Source organism: Hippichthys cyanospilos, chromosome 6, assembly GCF_059441005.1.
Source record: "Hippichthys cyanospilos isolate Australia breed blue-spotted pipefish chromosome 6, RoL_Hcya_1.0, whole genome shotgun sequence".
NCBI lineage: Eukaryota > Metazoa > Chordata > Actinopteri > Syngnathiformes > Syngnathidae > Hippichthys > Hippichthys cyanospilos.
Window position 1 is genome coordinate 22,918,565 of NC_142374.1, and position 21,390 is coordinate 22,939,954.

The window sequence follows — 21,390 nt, forward strand, 5'->3', positions numbered from 1 at the left end:
CCCCGAGGTCGAGCGTATCTTTTGGAATCGGATTTTCGAGATCAAGCAACTGAAGCTTTGAGTTTGTGAATGCTTTTAAAGGCGTGATAGTTATTTATGATTTTTTTTTTCCTTCAACCGCTCAAATTGTTCCGTGGCATCAGTTCTATCCTTACATATGTAGGTTATTTATTAACACCCTCGAAAAATTGAAAAATGGTATGGTCTGTCTGTAGCCTGTGAAGTGATGACCGTTTAAATGGTCTCTACCGCCATCTGCTGTCCTGAGGTGAAACACAAGTCAACAAAGAATTTTCTGTTTCCTGACATAGTTTGAACGCCGCTCAACACAGTGTTGCAAAAATCGCAGGAAAATTAATATAATAAGTCCTATTAAAATGCACCTAAAAAAGGCCATTCTAATGTTTTATATGGTCCAAAATTTGGAGAATTTCAATATTTGTACACAAAATCTCGCACGACCAGCTGCAATCACACAGAAATATCAGAATCCTTGCGTTTTGAAACTACACTTTTCCAATTTATTTAAAATTTAAAGCAATTTCCGCAATTTGTAACATAATGGCACAAGGTTTAAATAAATTTGGAATAAGCTAAATGCGTCGGATGGGTTCATTTTATTCAGCCTCGTGATAGAGAACGATCGAGCCGCACAATAGAACTACAAAGATGATTTCAATATGCAAAGTAAAGTAGGCTGATTTTCCGCTGGAGTAAATAAATAAGGTGACTCATTCATCTCGTGTCGGTAGCCAGAAGACATTAGTGAAACGACCATGAAAATCGCAAATAATGGAAGAGCTGATTGGCCATGAGTTGACCATCCTTTAATTCGGTTCTAATTTTTTTTTTTTCTCCATTGATGGACGCCCTGTCATTTTTCTTCTTAGCATTTTTTGATGAAAGAAAAAAAAATTCCAATATGCTGTGCATTTACAGCGGTATGCCTAGACGTATTTTATTCGCTCAATAATGATAATAAGCATCCATATAAAGCTTAATATAAAGGCGTACATTTCGCAAAATAGTCTCTAAGACAAATTAGCAATACGTCGCTTCACGTTCCAATGAATCTGCTCGATTTGAAAAGGAATCGGTCAACTGCATTCAATTTGATTTGCCAATACTTGCGGAAATTTTGTAAAAATATGCGCCACCATTTGAACGCCACTGCTTTCAAAACTCAGTTTTGAAAGCTTTTTCGGATTTCATTTAACAACTCTTGTCATTTTTAATCAAATCACCAGCTAGTCAATCATGAAGAAGCATTGTATTTCATTTATTTATATATATATATATATTTATTTAATATTGTGAACATCTATAAACAATAAAAAGAAGGACAAACAATATTCAAGACAAAAAAAAGTAAGAGGGCATTTCTTATTTTGAGAACTTTTTAAGTCAGCAAGTGCACCCCCCCCGTTCCCCCCCCCCCCCCCCCCCCCTTTCATAAATTATGCAGGACTTCTTCCGCTTCATGAGTTTTGTGCTCTCATCCGCTACAAGCCCACGATAGCTTTGTGCCATTCCACAAACTCGTCGAGAAGCACCGGCCCTGTGGAATGGATTGAGGCAGTTTTGATTTTATCACATCATTAAAAAAAAATATATATATATAATAGTGACAAATGTTCTGCTTCTAATTGCAGAAAATTTGACACAAGATGAAATAGTGGTTACTTATTGCAGTCTAATGCCAGGGGAACTCATTGAGCCACAGAAGTTTTTGCACGCACACTTGGCATTGCGCTGTTGTTTTAGTGTATTTTGTCATATGTTTGCCTACCTTATTACAGCAACAGAAGTGTCAGAAATTAATAAGGATGATTTGTGCAAAGTACTGAAATATGGGGGATAAAAAGTTTAAAAGAATATAATCATGAATCTGTTAATATCAATCTTATTTTTTTTTAATATAAATGGCAACCAAAAACCTTGAAATTTATTGTTTTGTTCTGGATTTCTTTGATAAAATCCCACTTTTTTTTACAAAAAAAACCCACGCCGTTTTTACGCCTTGTTCCCGTATAAATTGCTTCAAAATTGGAGCATGTATCGCATATCAAAATTTCATTTTTTTTAAATGTAAAATTACATTTCAAACTTTAATGCAGAGGTAAACTTTGAAAAAATTACATGACGATGAAGTCTTCTTTTCGTCTTCCAAAAATGTAAACTCGAGGTTTATGCGTCAAATAAGGCGCACTGGATTCTAAGGCGAAGAAATTGAATCGAAAATTTACATGCGCCTAATAGTACGTAATACGTAATAGTAATCAGAATAGTAATGATATTGTTTGTATTCTGTTGCCTCTCATAATCAATTTTACTAATTTTCAAGTCTTGGGCACACTTTTCAGGTCACTTTTAGGAACACGGAGCTCGCTTGAAAAGACTCACAAGCGCCATCTTCGTTGTAGTTTGTCAGGTCGGTGCGGATGCTTCTGCTGAACTCCAACACGTTGTACCACTGGTCCCTGTTCACACCTTTGTATTTGGACTGCTGTTAAACACACACGCACATCAAGCTCTTTGTTGACGACTAAAAGGTGACTTCAGTGGAGGTCTGGTTTACCTCCAAGAACTGGAGAAAGGCCGGGAAGAGAGTCCACCTTCTGCCCAGAAGCAAGGTCAGCATGCGTTTGGCCGTCTCCATGTCCAAATTCCTCTGCTCTTTTTCCTGAGTCGAGAACATGGATGACAACGCGCTTTTTTCCCCCACAAACGTTACTACGAGCTGGGTGAGGATGATTTCAACTGAAAGCGTCCCTCAACCCACCCTGGCGAAGTCGAAAGAGTATCTGTAGAGGCTTTTGAAGACGCTGGTTACGTTGAGCTCGGCGCGCAGTTCATCCAGTTTGCTTCGTAAGTTCTCGATGCACTCGCACCTGCACGCAAAATAACGACAAAGGGCTCACAAAATGTTGATTTTTGGTTGAAAATCCCATAACAGTAATTGTGTACTGCCAGTAGTGCAATGGCTCCCTCTAGTGGAATGTTGAAAACATGACAGCGACACTACTTCTTTCTCTTGAATAGGGAAAATACAATTCTTCATCATCAGTTGTTTAGGTTCACTTTATTGTTTTTCCACTGATATATAAGCCCAGTGTTAATGTTCAACTAAGCATAATATATAATGGCTACCGTGAGCATTTATAAATTTTACTAAGCGTGTGGTCCATACTGACTAGCCATAGAAAACTTAATTACAACAAGGGAACCATTCTCAAATGGGGGAAGCTATGTGATATTTTAACAGGGTTTCTGCGAGTCATTCAGGGAACTGTGTATTTTCAAATTAAGAGCAAATTAATTTGAACATGAAGTGACTTGCTGCTAAATTATTTTGCACGACACGACCAAGAAAGTTGGCCCAAGGATTTGTCATCTTTTTAGACATTTATTTTTTTAACTCAAGTAAATTAGCAAAAATTAGCAAACTTAAGTAAATTAGCATCGCTTCTAAACCTGTGGTCCATAGTGACTAGCAATGGAAGGCTTGATCACAACAGAACAGTTCTCAAATGATGGTGTGTGAGATTTTAACAGTGTTTCTGCTCATTAAGGAAGAGTACGTTTTCAAATTAAGAGCAAACTAATTAGAACATGAAGTCACTTCTTGGAAAATTGTGTTTTGCATAAAACAAGGTACAAAGTTGAATCAAATTGACCTAAAGCTTGATCTGTCTTCTTTTGTGCTATATGCAGGTTATTTTGCTGTAGTTATAGATTGACCTACAATTGTTTTTAACCACGGTAAAGCCAACTGGGTTTGCATGCAGTCATAAATAAATTGCAAAAACAAGGTTAGAGGTTAGAGAAGTCACTCGAGGGGGTCTGTGAGATTTCAAGAGCGTTTCTGCTTAAAATCCAAACAAACGATTTCTATGCCGTGACAGGACCAGGACGTCTTTTCAAATGGAAAGCAAATTGATCGGAACATGAACGCTTACTGTAATCCGGTCATTCCCCTGAGCCACTCATCCTTGGTGAAGAAGCCCATGTTGGCCGCCTCCAAGTGCCAGGCTAAAACCAGCATGACGATCTACAGCACGGAGGTAACGCCACGGTTATGGCTTTGCGGTGGCGCACACGCCCAGTGGACTCACATTCTCGGGCTCCACGCCGATGTCCTCGCAGAACTTGCCCATGGCCTCGGGGCCCATGACCTCATCCTCTCCGGCGTACTTGTTGAACCAGGCGAGGCACTTTGTGCTAGAAAATGGCTGGTTGGCCATTGGAGGTTTGTTGACGGAGGCGTACCTTCAGGTGAAGCATGAAAGACCATTCAATCTTTGCGTTTTTGTTTAGGGGGAAAAAAATATAAATATATATATATATATATATACACATATTGGGGTATCACCATCTGCCCCCAAGATAAAGGCTAATGCAATAGAAATGTATTGTTTCGGCGGCATAAATATACAGTATGTATATAATGCAGTATAATTATATAAGATATAAACAATATATTAGATATACCGAAAAATTTTATATATACACATACATACATATTTATAAATGTGTGTTGTATTTATGCCACTTTGCAACTACAGTTTTAGTGTTATCGCTAGGTGTATTTTTATCAGCTACTTCAAAAGACTTTCAGTTTCCAATTGATTTGCTCTTAATTTGAAAAGAAAATCTGTAGACATCATGGAATGAAAAGTAATTTTAATAGATTTGCTGATACATCAGAAACCCTGTTTAAAATCTCACACATCCCTTTCCATGCCTCTCATTCAAAAACTACCGATTTGGCTGATGGAAGAATTAGCGGAAACGTTAAGGAAATGAAAATATAGTTGAGGTTATTGCGCAATTTGTTTACCGTGTGATTTTACACTTTGGTACACTATCGTCTTCATCGAGGAGCTTTTTCTTCTTCGCGGGCAGCATTGAACTTTCGGGGCGTCGCTCGCTGAACTGTAAACACAAAAAGGTGACCGTTCACTTAATTAGGTACACCTGAATTGCAATGGATCCATAATATTCCATCAACGATGCATACAAAGGCGTTAAGGATTACAGTGCGTGAATGATGCCGTCTTACCTGTGCACTTCCGGTCGCCTTGTCCGTTCAAATACCAGAGAATTCTCGGCTAAACGAACACTAATTGTGTGACAACTTCTTCAGTCCATGGCAAGGTACAAAATTGCTCTAAAAGATTCCAAACAAACATCAAAATGGCCATCTTCTCGGCCAGGAACTGTCAGATGCTTAGGGCAAGTTTTCATGCAACTGTCTGCTTTTCTCGCGCACTGAACAAAACAGGTTCTTTTCTTTCTTTTTTTTTTTTAAATAAATTGATTAACTCAATTTATTTCTACTCCTACTTCTGCAGATTGCCTGACAAAGGCATAAGGCAATGGCACCAGATTTCCTTTCGATGTTTTATGGTCCAAAACTACTTTACCACGACCACCTATCATTATTATTATTATTATTATTATTACTATTATTATTATTATTATTATTATTATTCATGTGTGTGCAGCAAAGCGTCTTTTTTTCTGCAGCTAGCTTAATGCTAGTTTGTTGGTACATGCGCCAGACTACAGAAGCACGTGACTGCTTGTATAGCACAAACGAAATTTTTATATATTGCTAATAGCATCGAGTTTGATCGTTATGCTGTAATATTCACTTACTTGTTGCAGGGGGAAAAAAAAAAAAAGAAATAAACTTTCGCCGGCTCTTGGATGACATTTCCGGGAGACTGGACGATACCACTATTCCTAGAAGGGGTGGAACGCCAAAAAAATACTCAAATTCCTGTCAAGCCTTTCGTTTCAAGCACGTGTTTGAACAAGAAAAGGTTTAAATCGTAATTAATTTTGCCTTGAAGTAAATATGGTGCTTATTAAGGAATGAAAAGCACGCACGCGTGTACCTTATTTTCCTTTCGCCCCCGTCCCTGCGATTAAAAAAAGATTGTTCCCCAATGCTAATTTTATATTATGTCCTTTATGTCGAATTAAAAGAAAGAAGGAACTCCTCATTCAGCGATCCCTGATAATAGTTATCAAGCGTAAAAATAGTGTTTATTTACGTACGTACAGCTTTTAGTTATCGAAGTCGTCGAAAATTCTCCCAGTCAGGCCGTTGTAAGTTATCGTCTTGCACACAAGATGGCGCTGCCGGACAGGTAATGAAACCAATTAAAAACTACACTTCTGTTCAATAATAGTAAACAACAACAATAAGCTACAATACCGTTTATTTGTGAACTTGAGCAATTTGACCGCTTCAAGTCTAAATGTATTATGTACGATTTATTCTCTTATCCTCACTAATATATTATTAAAATCCAGAATTTCCTCTTTACTTTAAGGTGTTTCAATAAATATGGGATATACACATTTTTAATGGCAGCGCTTTGTGTATCCGACTGTAGTGCTATAAAAATCGCTGTTATGTAAAACCATTATTGAAAATTACACTTCTAATATCCATCCACCTATTTTCTGACCCGCTTATGCTCTGCATGGCATTAAATATTAATAACATGATTGAATATGATTGCAGGTTTTGCTTAAGAAGTCGCTCTCCTTTTTGTGACCCCTGCTTGAGTGTGTATGCGCTAAAGGTTTGTGCTTTTTATTACTTAGCATTCTTGGCTGGGGACTTGTTTCAGATCCTCATAATTTCCCCATGGCTCCACATGAAATGACAACTTGTGGGTAATACAAAGTAATTACATTTCCTGGGTGGACCTGGAAGGAATATTATTGAATTAATAATGTATAGAGTGCAGTGGAGGGAGGAGTGCGGAGAAACGCTGGACACAGCAGATTCCCCCCCCCCCTTTTTTTTTTTAATCATCTATTTTTAAAACAATGATCACAGAACATGTTGTTGGCATGAGTGGAAACAATGTGGAGCGGGGCGGGGATCCAAACGCTGATACTTTGGGGGTTCTAAGGAAAAAAAAAAAAAGATGAGCTCGGGAAGGGATCTGGAACAGTCCCCAGAATCACTTGACAAGCTACTTCAACATGGCCGACGCGGCCAACAAAAGTCTTTCCAAGTCATTCAGGGATTGGCTGAAGTGTGTTGGGACCGCCTCTGAACACTCGTGCTCCTGTCCATCTGGCGGAGGATCGATCAGCACGCCGGCCAATGAGAAACAGCGTTTCCTTGCGGGAAACTTCACGAGGGAGCGTTCGGAAAAGTAAGTGTTCCCATGGACCGGGAGGATGCAATTTCAACCAAATGACTGAAGACATATTCAAAGCACTTAGGCGCTATAAAAAGACATTCGCGCAAGCAGAGCATTTGAATCGACTTTATCGCCGTGTGTCAAAAAGACAAAGCTCAGCTGACGGCGGAGGATGATGACATATCAAAGAATAAAAGTGAGGGTGGGATTCTTTGAGCATGCAAAATTTCACGCTCCCCTAAGACCAGTCTCTCTCGATTATTATTATTAGTTTTTTTTTGCAAGGCAGGCGCTAGCAAAATGAAAAACTTTCACGTACCCCGCTCTCCACTCCGACTATAAATGAGATTATCTATAAAAACCGTATACCTAAAAGTGTATCCCTTTTCGGCCGGGAAAAAATATCTCTGTAATGGCAATATGCAGCCATGTAAACATTTAGAAAGTAAAGGCACGCAACATTTGGAATTAGAATCGCTATAACATCATTGTGTGCTAAGGTATTCATATTCCACTTAATTTGCTCTCAGTTTGAAAAGATAGACGGTTGCTGTCACTGCATTAGATTTGCTGATACCTGCAGAAAAAATAAAAATTTCACATACAATCAAACGTGCAAAATATAAACCGCCCAAAAGATTATTTCTAAAAAAGAATAATAAATGCTTATAAACATTTAAAGGGGAAGTCATCCCAATTTTATGTATAAAAAAAATGTTCTATGCAGCGTCACTAGTGGTTCTAAACACAACACTTTTATCATTTTTTTGTTTTTGGAATATGAATAAAGCAGCAAAACCTTTTCATTTCATAGCTGCTCAGACCTCACATAACGACCAATCACGGCTCAGTTTGAAAGCATCACATGACCTAACAGGGCAGCTCGGTGATTCAGTGGTTAGCAAGTTTGCCTCACTGTTAAGGGCCCCTAGTTTGAATCCAGCTGGCGCTGGCCTTCCTGTGTGGAGTTTGCATGTTGTCCCCGAGCCTGTGTGTGTTCTCCCCGGGCACTCCGGCTTCATGCTGGTGTATCAGACACGCTAAATTGTCCTTAGGTGTGATTGGTTGCATGAATGCATGTTTGTCTCTATGTGCGCTGACAAACACTCCGCATGGATGGACTGACTGACCTATGTCGAAAAACAGCCTTTTGTCTCAGCCCTTGAGCAACTTGAACCCCATTTTGAGGTGACATCCAGTGACAAAATGACTCCTGACGTGGATAGAAATCTGTGAATTTAGCTGCATAATTCATAATTCTACAACCTCTATACTGTAAAACCGGTAATCAGAATCTCGTATTTCGAACGACTATTCCCTTTACTCTGCGCTATCTTTGATTAAAAACGGTACAAAAAAACTAACCTCGATTTTGTAAATCCGCGGGTCCCGAACCTCGATTATGTGGGGGTCCGTTGGATTCCGACCTTGTGGCACGCAAACTTGCCTTTGAGTTTTATATTGTCCCACCACGAGGCGGCGCGCTTTCCCCACTCTCCTCCTTGTCTTCCTTCCAGGACAGGGGGGGAGTACTCCGGCCCTCCCTCCCCGCTCTCCCTCCACTCTGGGCGGCAGCAGCAGCTCCATTCCTTCCTTCGTTGCTTCCGAGCCGCTGCTGGACCGTCTGTCGAGCTGGGGAAGGCGGCGTCACGTTTCCTTTTGTGCATCCACCTGTGCTCGCGGACGCCGCTCATGGAGCGCATCCGCGCATCCTACATGGAGTCCTAATAACAACACTTTGCTATTCTATTTATTTATTTATTTTTGTTCGTTAACGCCTCCTCATCGCCGGGGGTGTAAAGTTTGGATAATGCCCCCGCTCGGCATCCTGGATTGCTAATATCGCGAGCATCGAACTCTATCTGTCACAAGCGGAATAAAATATGGACTATTTTTTTTTCTTTTAGAACAAACACTCACCATGGGATTGTTACAGCTATTTCTGGCCGTCTGCATATGCTGCACTTACTCAGGTAAGGATATTGTCATCGCCGATCCGTCCATGTTGCCTCGCATCCATAATTCATATCTTGTTTTGATGCGTTCTTGTCAAGCAAGACCACTCAGATTCGACAATGTTTGTATTTGAAATCAGTGCAAGGTTTTGGGGTGGACCCAGCTCTGCGCGTCAGCGTGTTGGAAGAACTCATGGTCGGAGATGGATTTGATGGAGTTACTCAGGTCCAAGGCTTCCACAGAGAATCGAGAGCGTTCTACTTCCAAGGTATGGCGAGTCCACAAATTGCTTTCTTTTATTTGCTTTGTCCTGCTGTCCCGCCTCAGATTGTGGTTTGGTGACGTTTTGGAAGGGTTTTGTGGGGTGCGGTTGAGACTGGGGAACGGGCATCTTTGAGGCAATGAGTGACTGGCTTTTACTCAGGTTGGTGGATAGAGGCCAAGTGTGCTTGCTTCAAATTGTTTGGCGCCGCTCTAGATGAGGTTTACTCTCTAAAACAGGGAGGCAGAAAATATGTTACAATGATGTATCCCCTGTGATTTATTTTTTTCGGACAACTACCCCTTAGATAGCCCCAACTGGGTGAATACAAAATGGATGTCTGTTTTGTTAAACACTAGGAGTTCAGTAGTGTGCACTGGAAAATTTTCGCTGATGATAATGCACAGCCGTAACGTAACAAAATGAAGGCTTACAGCGTTTTGTTAAGGCGTCATTATAACACCACTTAGCAGGAACTTGATTCATGTTCCAATTAGTTTGCTATTATTTTGAAAAGTAGGCACACTGTTTCTGGCAAGATTTTGAAAAGATTTAAACTAGGTTTGCTGCAAAAACCCTGTCAAAATCTCATGTGAAACATCATAACTTTGCTTTTTATGAATGTTTGCTAGCTCAATTCTAAGACCCAATGCAAAAGACTATAGAGAGGCTAATGAAACTAGCATTGATGTCATGGTGGGTAAACCTTGATGGTTTCGCTTTTGGTGCAGCAGCACATGTAGACGGACAACATAACAATCCTCGAACAATCCCAGAATATACTAAGAAAGTTATGAAACTCTTCATTGTGCGTCTCTCTTATACTGCCCCCAAGTGGCCGGGGTGCACACACACGCCAGTGTTTTGATTTACCAGCATGTTCACGGAGCAAATCAATCTTGTAAGTCAAAGCACCGGTGTACTTGACTCCCTCTAGTTGGAATCAATTGGTGTGCTTTCCTCTTTTGCGTCCGTCCCATCTGTCTTCATTTGGGTCGCAGGTGAGCTGGCTTGCATCCCAGTTGACCAGAGCGAAGCAAAATGCGTCACATGATCATCTCTCTCTTTTGTCATTGTTGGCCACAAACTGGAAGAAAATTAGGTCTAGGGGCATTTAGAAATATCGGAATATATCCTGCTGCAGTCCAGCCTATTCGGAAGGCACCGGGGAGCTGAAATTTCACCCAGATGGTTACAACATGTCAAATTTTAATGTCCCATATTTAAGGCGCAGTGGATTATAAGGCGCACCCTCAACGAATGGCGTATTTCAAAACTGTTTTTATATACAGGTTGCACCGCATTATAAGGCGCATAGAATAGAAGCTACAGTAGTGACTGGGGTTGCTTTATGCATTCACTAGGTGGAGCTACGCGAAATGGAATGTCAACAAAACAATTATATATGTCAAAGAACATAATTACGATTCAATCAAATATTCAAATTAAATTTTTGAATCAAATTGCAACCAAAAACCTTAATACTGTATATATTCTTTTGTTGATTTTTAAAAGTTTCTGGGTTTATTTTATAAAATCACGCATTCTTTGACTAAAAACAGTGTTTTTCGCACCTTGCCCTCATATAAATTCCTTTCAAATTGTAGCATAAACAGCATATCAAAATTCCAAAACAACAATTTCAATTTTAACAATATGTTTACAACTGAAACGGAGACGCAAATATTGAAGAATTTAAATGGCGATTCACTTTTCTTAGATTTTCATCCCCTCAAAAATGAACACTCATGATTTATGCGCTGTCTTTTGAAAAGATCTTGAGAAAATGCAAGACTTTTAGGTGCGCCTTATAGTGCGGAAAATACGGTGGTTACCACATAAATATGAGAAATATGTGGAAGAAAATGACCCCAAAATGATCAAAATACTGCATAAGGGAAAATGTGGGTCACACTCAGTCCAAGAATATAAACCAAGAACAAATGTCCACAACAGTGGACACAAATGAATAGGCAGTGTCTTAAAACCATAATATTGAGAAACCTTTGATTAAAAAAAAAAAAAAAAAAAAAACTCGTTGAGGCATCATTGGAAAGGTCAGGACATTGTTGTGTTCCTCTAGTATGAGCCCAAGATGGCCCGCTTGGTTTTTCTTGGGATTTGAATTTAAATCAGGAATTGGCCGACCTTGATGGATGTCTCCGCTCTTCTTCATTATGACATCATCACTCTGTGCGGTGAATTGTAATACCCCCTGAAGGCCACCATCATCTATCGTTCAAAATCCTGGTTGATAAAAAAAATAATAATAATAAAATGTTGACAGGATGCAGCAACCAGCGCTAATGAAAACCTCCTCGCTTGATCTAATGAGAGCATTACGGGATCCATCACGAGAAGGACAAAACTATCTATCAAAAAGCAGCAACAGGAAAGAAAAATGCATTTTTTTATTTTTAATTCTTTCCGCATTCACTAGAAAGATGTCCACGCGGGCGGCTTCAAGTGAGAAATGTTGTTTCGGGACAGTCATTTTTATCCCACGCCGTCCTCCTTCCCGGCTGATATCTTCTCATCTGCAGCCTCGTCTCTGTGAAGACGACCCCTTTGATGTCCTCTTTGGAGACAGTCGTGGCGAGGTGGCAAAAAGGGGGAGGGGCGGATTCTGTTACCTCTCATCACGTCGTTTTGTTGAAAAAAAATTCTCATTTACTCTCATTTGCTATTCATGTCCTCGCCCTACTAAGCGCACGCGAGAAGGTGGCGTTTTGGTTGCGGGATGTCTGCGTTTAGTTTAATGGCGCGGGGTGAGGGGGAGGCCTGCGTTTGTGATGAAAATAGACACGGCGAGAGAGCGGGACGGGATGCGAGAGAGGAAGAAAGCGGGAGAGAGAGGGATGGCGGGAACGGCGTCTGGCAGCTGTGCTGATTCAACATGTATGGATGTCGGGGGCGGGCGGGCGGGTGGCGGCGGCGGGCACCGGCAGACGGGCCCGCCGTGACATTCCCGCGCTCATTAGATTGCAGGCGGAACATTTCCGCGGCTCTGCCCAAAGGGAAAACCGATATCTTCGTGTCTTGACTGCGGGCCGAGAGAGGACAGCCGGTGCGATATAGCGTTTGTGTCCGCTGCGGTGGACATTTGTTTTTGTTCCACGTCTTTTACCATCAAATTGATCGCTATCATGGCGCAGCGTCTATATAGTGTATGGGTTTTTGAAGAGGGGAGGGGCGATTGGTGCTTTTTCAAGTAGCTGTCAGGGCAACACCGCCTGTGTCATGGCGAAGGACCGACCACCCACCCCCCGGACCCCCCCGCCCCCGACCGCCCCGCCCACTCTCGGCCCCGCGCTAGGTGATATAGCACATCATCCCATCATTAGCACGACTCCCCCCTCCCCCACCCGCCGTTTAATATGGCGCTATATGGCTAGCACGAAGAAAAAAAAAAAAAAACCACGGCGAGCACGCCCAGCAACGCCTCCCTTCCCCCTCCGCGGCCAACGTTATTATGAACTCCTCTCCGGCTTCAAGCGAGCCGACCAAACTCATTCAAGGTGCAAACATCACAAGAGCCTCCTTTCTACTGTTGTCAAGGCTTCTCTGTAGTTGTCTCCAAGTGTGTGTGTGTGTGTGTGTGTGTGTGCGTGTCCCTGACGGCATTCACTATGAAGTGCTGCAGAAGGGAAGAGACAAATTTATAATAAAACAGACATTTGTGTGTGCGCGCGTGTGTGTGTGTTGTGTGTGAGAGAGACATCCTGGATTTTTACTACATGGTGGGGACCAAATCAGGGCTTCGTGGGGACATTTTAGACTTGTGGGGACCATTTTGCAAGACCCCACAAGTTCCGACCTTTTTATGGGGCTCAAGGATTTTTGCTACATGGTGAGGACCAAACCAGGGCTTCGTAGGGACATTTTAGACTTGTGGGGACCATTTTGCAGGACCCCACAAGTTCAGACCGTTTTATGGGGATCAAGACTCGATTTTAGAGTAAAGGTTTGAATTGGATTTTGGTTGAGGTTAGGATTAGGCAATTTGTGTGATGGTTAAGGTTAGGAACAAGGTAAAGGATGATGTTGATGAGGTGTCCTCACAATGATAGAAAAAAAAAAACAGTTTGTTTATGTGTCTGCTCTTGTGTTTTGCTGCATGGTGGGAACCAAATCCCAGCTTTGTGGGGACCTTTTAGACGTGGGGGGGGGGAGCATTTTTCTGGAATATGGGTTTACATTGGATTTTGGTTGAGGGTATCGTAAGGGTTAGTCAATCTGTTGTAATGGTTAATAATCGGGACTAGGAAATGCGTTATATTAGTGTCATGTCCCCACTAGGATAGCACCCCCCCCTTGTGTGTATGTGTGTGTTTGTGTGTGTTTTTTCCAAGGAATCCGTTCTACCACTCCTGCGAGGAAGACATACAATGTGTTGGGAAACGATAATTTGATAGCAATGTTGTGGTTAGCTTTGTGTTTTTTTTTTTTTTTTAACCAGCTGTTGGCAGTAGTGAAAGTGGGAGGTTATTTTTGTCTTCTTTTTTTTTTACGCTTTTAAAAGGCGTGCGATGTACTCTATGTTGCAGCAGATCCTCATTGACAATCTCTTAATGGTTTTTAATTGTTTTGGAAAGGAGCCACAGCCTAAATTGAGCATTGAGGATCCATTTTTTTGCCTCGTTTCAGTGTATTTTCTTATCTGGCTTGCTAAATTCCCAACAGCGGCAAATCGAATCCAAATGCGTCACTGTAGCCAATCTTGAAGAAAAAAAAAAAAACGATCAAAAATACCAAGGCACAGATGCAGCGAGGAAACACTGGACGGAGATTAAATGCATTTTAACGTAAAACTAACTTTCCTACTTTGCGTAAATGCTAGCCGCCATTAACCCTTGGGGGAAATTTTGACGCAACTTAGGCTTTTCGATGTTTTCGATGAATTATGTCAAAGGAAAATCATAACCCGAGCGCTACGCCCAATGTGTCAAACTTAGCCTATGTCAATCTCATTTACTGCCATTCAAAATTGAAAATACCGTCGATTTTTGACAAATTGAAACCTCAATGTTTTATCATGACTTTCTCTCGATTTCCGTATCATTCCTTTCAATGGCAACTTGCGAACGGGGCACAATAGCATATCATCGTGTTGACACCCCAAACCACAGGGTGGCGCTAGTGGCCAATTTATGACATTTTCAATCCTTTCAATGACTTTGATGATCGGCTTAGCCTGGACTATGGATAATGCAAAAGTCGTCAAAAGTCATAATAGTCTAATTATGACAATAAATATTTCAATTTCATTTCATAAATATATAACGTGATTACGTTTGCTATTACTATTATTTTTACCATTTTTGTACATAAAACGGGGTGGAGGTCCCCCGCCCATAAAAAAAAATTGTATATGTATGAATAGGGCTATCACTTAGCCCAAGTTGAGTGATAATAAGGCCAGGCTAGTGAAAAAAATCCCCAGACACCCGCTGATGAATAAAAACACATAATATATACACATACAAACAGCATATCTAACTAACTAACTGTATGAATACATACAATAAACTAAATCGCCGCATAAAACTCACACTAGCACATTAATCCCGTCGTTACGAACTCTTTAGTTTGCGCGGCCCACAAAAGTTAGGCAACCTTTCCAAACCGCTCTGTGACATTATGCCCACACCCCGAGGTCAAAGTCTGTTTAGCCGGCTGCCCCGCGAGGCCGGCCTAATCAAGCATTCCGGTGACCGCTGCGCGCCGGCATTATTTCCGTCCTCCCGGGGCACCCGCGCAGCCGGGCCGCCGCCCCGTGTGCGAATGTCAGGCGAGGCGGTCATCGAAGAAGGCCGCGGCGAGGCTCGAGAAGGAATCGCTAGCTGAAGCAATCGCGGGGGTGCCCTTGGCGCCGTTTCGTCTTTGTTCCAGAAGAGTGGAGGCGCGGCGGGCCGGGTCGCGGATTGGCTGTAAACGGGCGCCGTTCCCTTCCGGCTTCTGTGTTGCGCATCACGCCGGATCTCTGCCCGCACCTGCGTGCCGCAAATGAACGTTGAGCTTGCTGCAGGTGGAGCGGTTGGTTGATCATTACTCTAATCCCTCCGGAGAGATGTTCTCTCCCCGAACCCTCCTACTCGCATCCTCGTCTTTCGCTCAGCCTGACACATAAAACACGTTGTGGGAAATATACGCCGTTATTTTTAGAATGGATGGCGTTACACAATAAAGAGCGCACTCCCCCGGGTTCATCATAGTAATGCTTTCTCCGCTGCCGTTCGGATCGTTGTGTTTTCCCTGACCCTCGTTGGCCTCTTTAAGTACATCTCGCGGTTTGCTGACTCTTCTAAACGCAGTGCAGAAGTGAATGCTTCAACTGTAAAGTTGCTCTTTAAAATTGACGCTGATAAACTGTACAACATTAAAACCGTAGTTTGAACTGTAGGGCTGGACGATAGTTTTTTTCAATCATTCTGGACAATCATGATTTTACCATATTTTCCTCACCATACGGCACAGCGAATTATTAGATATATCTCGAATCTGGGGTCTTTTTTTCCCTACTCGAGTCATATGATAGGGCGAATGATATTCAAAGACACATGCTCAAACATGCGGTCTGCAAAAAAAAAAAAAGGAACGTACGCAATGCTCTCAGAATGGTATATCACTCCCAGCATATCCTGTATGTAACTGTAAATGTTCTCTATTAGTTTATTGCTGCCAGTGTACATACTGTACATATTACATAATGCTCTCCGATTGGTTTAGTCAGGTTCAGGCAACCTAGAACATTTAATAAACAACAAACAGGAAGGAAGACAATGAGGTTCTTTTTCTCACGAGGAGAGTGAACAGGAACCTTTTTAGATCTCCTTCCAGTTTGTTTACAGATCCTTTTCGCTCCTCATTTGTTCATTTGGGTTGGGTTAGATCAGGTGCACTCGATTATAGGGCACATCGTCGATTTTTGAGAATATTAAAGGCTTGTATTTGCGCCTTTGCGCTCCAAATTTTTTCCCATTTTGAGCACTCTGGCTTCCTCCCACACTAAAAACATGCAGGGCAGGTGTAATGGGCATACCGGATTGTCCTTAGGTGTGATTGGGTGTGTAAATGGTTGTTTGTCTCTGTGAGCCCTGTGATTGGCTGGCAACCAGTTCAGGGTGAAAAATGGATGGATGAATGGTGAAAAGTAAGTCCTGCGAGTTACCTCCATCAGGTTTCGAAAAGCAAGTATAACCGAACAGAAACGCAAAGTTTGTTTCGCCCGTTTGCGACCGAAAGCTCCTTTGGGAGGGGAAAAAAAAAAAAAACCGCCAAGCAGGATTTTCTTCTCCTCTTTTTAGTACAAAGCTCCTATGCTGTAAATAGTGGTAGCGGCGGAAGCGACGTGTGAGAAAGGGATTGTTGCAAAGCCCGGCGTATCTGGACTCTCAAGCTGTGCTGCGGGGCACCTGTTGGAAATGCAAAAAGCGCTAGCGTGCGATTGCTACGATGCCGGGAAACGCCAGGTAGCGAGCGCCAAATAAGCCCGCAACGAATAGTGTGAGATTACAAGCGTAGCGGAGGAATGGAAATCACCTCTCCAGCGTAGCCATCAAAGCACCCTGAAGACATACGATTAGACGGAAGCTCCGAGTCCCTTGTGCTGGGAGTGAGCCTACGACCCCGGACCGCAAACGACTGTTTTGACAAAACGTGATGTAATCCTACTGGAAATGCTTATTTCCCAGCAGCGCTATCGCTCCACAGGAGAGCCGTATAGAGCAGATGGCTGCTCCGTTTAAGCCCTTGCCAATACATAAACAACGGTCTCCTCGGTAAGGACCCATTGATCAGGCGGAGGCCGCGTACTGAAAATACCGACTGCGGATCGTACCGTGAAGACGGACGGGGTTTCTCTTCGTCGTTCGTCGCGAAATGATTTTGAGACGGGATCGCCGAAGAGGAGCCAAAACCATCCATCCATTTTCTATAGCCGCTTCGGGCAGTAGGCGGGGGACACCCTGAACTGGTGGCCAGCCAATCGCAGGGCACACAGAGACGAACGACCAATCACGCGCCCAATCACACCTAAAGTCAATTTAGTCCAGTGGTGTCAAACAAATGTTTATTTTGGGCCTCATTGTAGTATTGTTTCTGTCAGAGGGCCGGAATGACTGAATTCAAATGCATTTTAAGTGTGTTGATCACACATTTACCAAGATTTAATATCAGAAGCCAGCAAAAACTGTTCAAAAGAGATTTGGAGAATAAGAGAATGTTTGTTTTTCTTCCCCCAAATTTTTAAAAGTTAAAGAGAACTTGCAATTTTGGTGTTTTAGTCAGAAACCTGAAATCGAATCAGCATTTCAAGGGCCACAAAAAGTGAGACGGCGGGCCGGATCTGGTCCCCGGGCCTTGACTTTGACACCTGTAATTTAGTATGTCCAATTCACCTGTGGGAGTGGGAGGAGGCCGGAGTGCCCGGAGAGAACCCGCGCGGGCTCGGGGAGAGCACGCAAACTCCACACAGGAAAGCCGGAGCCAGGTGGATTTGAGTCGGGACCTTTGAACCGTGAGGCGGACGTGCTATTCGCCGCGCCGCCGAGCCGCCAATCGCAGGGCACGCAGAGACGAACCACCAATCAGGCGCCCAATCACACCTAAGGACAATTTAGTATGTCCGATTCACCCGTTTTTGGGGGAGGGGGAGGAAGCCGGAGTGTCCGGAGAGAACCCACGCGGGCTCGGGGAGAGCACGCAAACTCCACACAGGAAAGCCGGAGCCAGGTGGATTTGAGTCGGGACCTTTGAACCGTGAGGCGGACGTGCTATTCGCCGCGCCACCGAACCGCCAATCGCAGGGCACGCAGAGACGAACCACCAATCAGGCGCCCAATCACACCTAAGGACAGTTTAGTATGTCCGATTCACCCGTTTTTGGGGGGGTGGGAGGAAGCCGGAGTGCCCGGAGAGAACCCACGCGGGCTCGGGGAGAACACGCAAACTCCACACAGGAAAGCCGGAGCCAGGTGGATTTGAGTCCGGACCTTTGAACCGTGAGGCGGACGTGCTATTCACCGCGCCGCCGAACCGCCCATCACAACGGCTAATTTATGTAAAACAACACACCCTCGCATCGGGTTTCCGTACCGCCCGTCTTGTTCGGGGTCAAAGGCCCGGCTGACTCAGGGAGACTCGGAAAATAAATCCCGGACCGGCTGCCGGTCAATCACGGGAGGACAGAGATTAGCTCATTGATTGGGATGAGCTTTGTCAGCCACTGCGCTGCTCTGCCAATTACGTCCTTTGACGATCATCCATTAGCTTATGATTCCGGGCGCCATGCCAGGATACGCTTTCCGTGACTTCACCTTTCACGTATTTCTTGTAGCTCTCATATGTCGCTCCTGCGAGCGATTCCTTGGTTTCGCTCTCACCGCTCAACGTTGACCCCGTTAAATCCCTTTGAGGCGGCCCCCCCCCGCTTCCCTTCTCAACCTGCTGATGAGAGTCAGCCACTCATAGATCAAAGGCGCGCGGGTGCCGAGCTGGGGCGACGCCCAATATCCTCACCCCCATCCCCCCACTTGCCTCATCAACCTTCACGCCGTGCGGACCCGCCCTGACACCTGCTCCCACTGCGCTTGTTTCTCTGATGTCAACGTACGCTAGGCTCGCTAAACGCTCGGCGCGCCAACGCGCTGAATTGAGCATATTGTCTCCGTCGCGGGAGGAACACAATTTGGACCCAGGAAGCGGAGTTAAATCTTCAGATAGAAAATCGAAGAACTAGGACTGAAAAAACCGGACCTGGATGGAAACTAGCAATGCAGCTTGACAATCCGACAGTCTGTCCCACTGGTTCTGGAGTGGGGGTGCTGGTACCCCTGGGGGTACTTGAAGGAACTTCAGTGGGTACTCAAGAAAAAAACAAACAAACATGCAAACCATCCTTTAAAAATAGTTATTAAATGTGTTAATTGTTACAGGAAAACATGGTTTCATGTTTATCAATTGTAGTCTTTTGGCTTATTAAACATACGATCATAAACATGGTGGAACACGGATGATGTGCAGTGTTCACTGACTGCCCAAAATGTGGGGAATCTGAAACACACTTATCCCGCAACAAATATATCATTTATGGATATGAACACAAGAAAATATGAAGAATTTACAAAGATGAGAGTCAACCTGTGTCGCCATTTTTCACTGTCGCCAAATTCTTGTCGCCAAGAAATACCAGAAAAATACCAGAATTTGACCCTAAAAATTGAGCGTATTATAGTGTTTTTTTTTTTTTTTTTTTTTTGGTGACATGCCGCCTGGAGCATCTTCAAAATAAAAGTGTTCCAAGGCATTCTTGTCCCTCTATTATTTGGTAAAGTATGTTTTACTTTGAAGTTGGCCTTTTCCGGCTGTCTTGTTTTACTGTCATGCATAGAATTAACAACTGTTGCTGCAATTAGCTTGATATTTTCTTTCGGACATTTGGCTATCCGAGACAAGAAAAAAATGTGTTTTTTTTGTGTTTTTTTTTAACTAAAGTTCTGAAATTACCGTATTTTCCGCACTAAAAGCCTTATTTTTTTTAAAAAGCCAATCGTGCACCTTATAATCAGGTGCGCCATATATATGGATCAAAATTGAGATCGGGATGTTTCTTTTTTTGTGTTTACAGTTGAACAAGCTTGGTCATATTGACATTTAGTTATTATGCAATTGAGAGTTTAGCGTTATTATTTGAGTTATTATTGTTATTGCTTTGTGTATAGTATGATTGAAAACGTTTTAAAATATGTCGTTCACTGAGGGTGCGCCTTATAATCCGGTGCGCCTTATATATGGAAAAAGTTTGAAAATATGTCATTAATTGAAGGTGCGCCTTATAATCCGGCGCGCCTTATATATGGAAAAAGTTTGAAAATATGTCATTAATTGAGGGTGCGCCTTATAATCCGGTGCGCCTTATAGTGCGGGAAATCCGTTACTCGAAGATTTGTTTGACTGCGCATGACCATAGCAACTGAAAGGACAACAGTATCCCTTGATGTGACCGTCCTGTGTGACTGAACATATTCTTAACTGTGTCAAAACCGCCACTGGGCTCCAGATATTGACAAGAATTATTTGTCATCAATTTTCCAGATTAGTGAATTGCGGTCATTCGCTTTTAGCTTTTAAGCGGGATCTGTTGACGCAGCAGATTATTGCCAAGCCAAACTCCTGTTGCAGTAACCGGACCATCTGTCCTATCTTAGCCAATGACACTGGAATGACACTGCGCCGGTTTTATGAATATATAAAACTGTGGCCCAGAAATACACTTCATTTTGTCCGGTCTAATCACTTGATGGGTCTTGCTTCATCACAAAATGTACTACTGTATAGAGAAAATGAACCTTACATAAATGCGTTATTGAAAATGCATTTGGGACAACAATCTTCTACCTGATTTGTTCCTTTCCTAATTGGATCACAGCAGCCAAATCGCAGGAGATGTTCTTTTGGAATGGGGGGATTTGTTCTGCACCAAATTTAGACCTTGTATATTTCCTGGTGGTTATCCTCCCCTGGGGGAAATTTTGACCCAACTCGGGCTTTTTAATGTTTTTGATGTGTGATATCGTAGGAAAAGCAAAGAGAAAACACTAAGAGGCTAATATATGGCATGGATCAACAAAACATGACGACTTTCAATATGCCACGCTTCTAAACGCTTGCAGGTACAGGTGTCAAGTTTTAGCCCATGTCAGGCTCATTTACTGCCATTCAAAATTGGAAATATTATCAATTTTGGACATATTGAAAACCCTCATGTTTTACATGAATCCTTTCAACGGTAACTCGTGAATGGGGTGCAATAGAAATTTTTGCGTTGACACCTCAAAACCACCGGGTGGCGCTAGCGACCAATTTATGACATTTTCAATCCTTTCAATGACTTCGATGATTGGCTTAGCCTGGACTCTCATATTGCAAATGTCTTCAAAAGTCGTAATACTCTATGGCATCATAAATATTTCAGTTTCATAAATATACAAATACAGTATA

The 21,390-nt window shown here is 42.7% G+C and overlaps 2 protein-coding genes across 4 annotated transcripts in view; one reads left to right on the top strand and one right to left on the bottom strand.

Moving 5' to 3' along the window:
• Positions 1 to 1,450: 1,450 nt before the first annotated feature.
• On the bottom strand, positions 1,451 to 5,719 carry LOC148422861 (DCN1-like protein 5). Of its 3 annotated transcripts, XM_088416475.1 has the most exons (9): positions 5,662 to 5,719; positions 5,063 to 5,170; positions 4,841 to 4,935; positions 4,116 to 4,269; positions 3,960 to 4,051; positions 2,783 to 2,891; positions 2,579 to 2,683; positions 2,404 to 2,506; positions 1,451 to 1,558 (listed from the first exon to the last, which is right to left on the bottom strand). In XM_088416475.1, the coding sequence occupies exons 3-9, from the start codon at positions 4,906 to 4,908 to the stop codon at positions 1,503 to 1,505; spliced, it is 687 nt and encodes a 228-aa protein (XP_088272601.1). In that variant the 5' UTR covers positions 4,909 to 4,935; positions 5,063 to 5,170; positions 5,662 to 5,719; the 3' UTR covers positions 1,451 to 1,502. The 3 variants fall into 3 exon arrangements, with proteins under 3 accessions (XP_088272601.1, XP_088272600.1, XP_088272602.1); XM_088416474.1 differs by lacking the exon at positions 5,063 to 5,170 and having other exon boundaries at positions 5,662 to 5,717; XM_088416476.1 differs by lacking the exon at positions 3,960 to 4,051 and having other exon boundaries at positions 5,662 to 5,705.
• A 3,033-nt stretch (positions 5,720 to 8,752) lies between these two features.
• Positions 8,753 to 21,390, top strand: part of nell2a (neural EGFL like 2a) — a 102,009-nt gene continuing 89,371 nt past the window's right edge. The window contains exons 1-2 of the mRNA XM_088416469.1: positions 8,753 to 9,145; positions 9,268 to 9,396. Of these exons, the coding sequence (XP_088272595.1) occupies positions 9,094 to 9,145; positions 9,268 to 9,396 (181 nt within the window). The 5' untranslated portion in view covers positions 8,753 to 9,093. The remainder of the gene's footprint in view (positions 9,146 to 9,267; positions 9,397 to 21,390) is intronic.

Coding starts and splice junctions, on each gene's coding strand:
- LOC148422861 (XM_088416475.1), bottom strand. CDS start 4,908: ATGCTGCCCGCGAAGAAGAAAAAGCTCCTCGATGAAGACGATAGTGTA. Junction 2,684..2,782: donor ACTCTTTCGACTTCGCCAGG/GTGGGTTGAGGG, acceptor TTCTCGACTCAG/GAAAAAGAGCAGAGGAATTT. Junction 2,507..2,578: donor CCTTTCTCCAGTTCTTGGAG/GTAAACCAGACC, acceptor TGTGTTTAACAG/CAGTCCAAATACAAAGGTGT.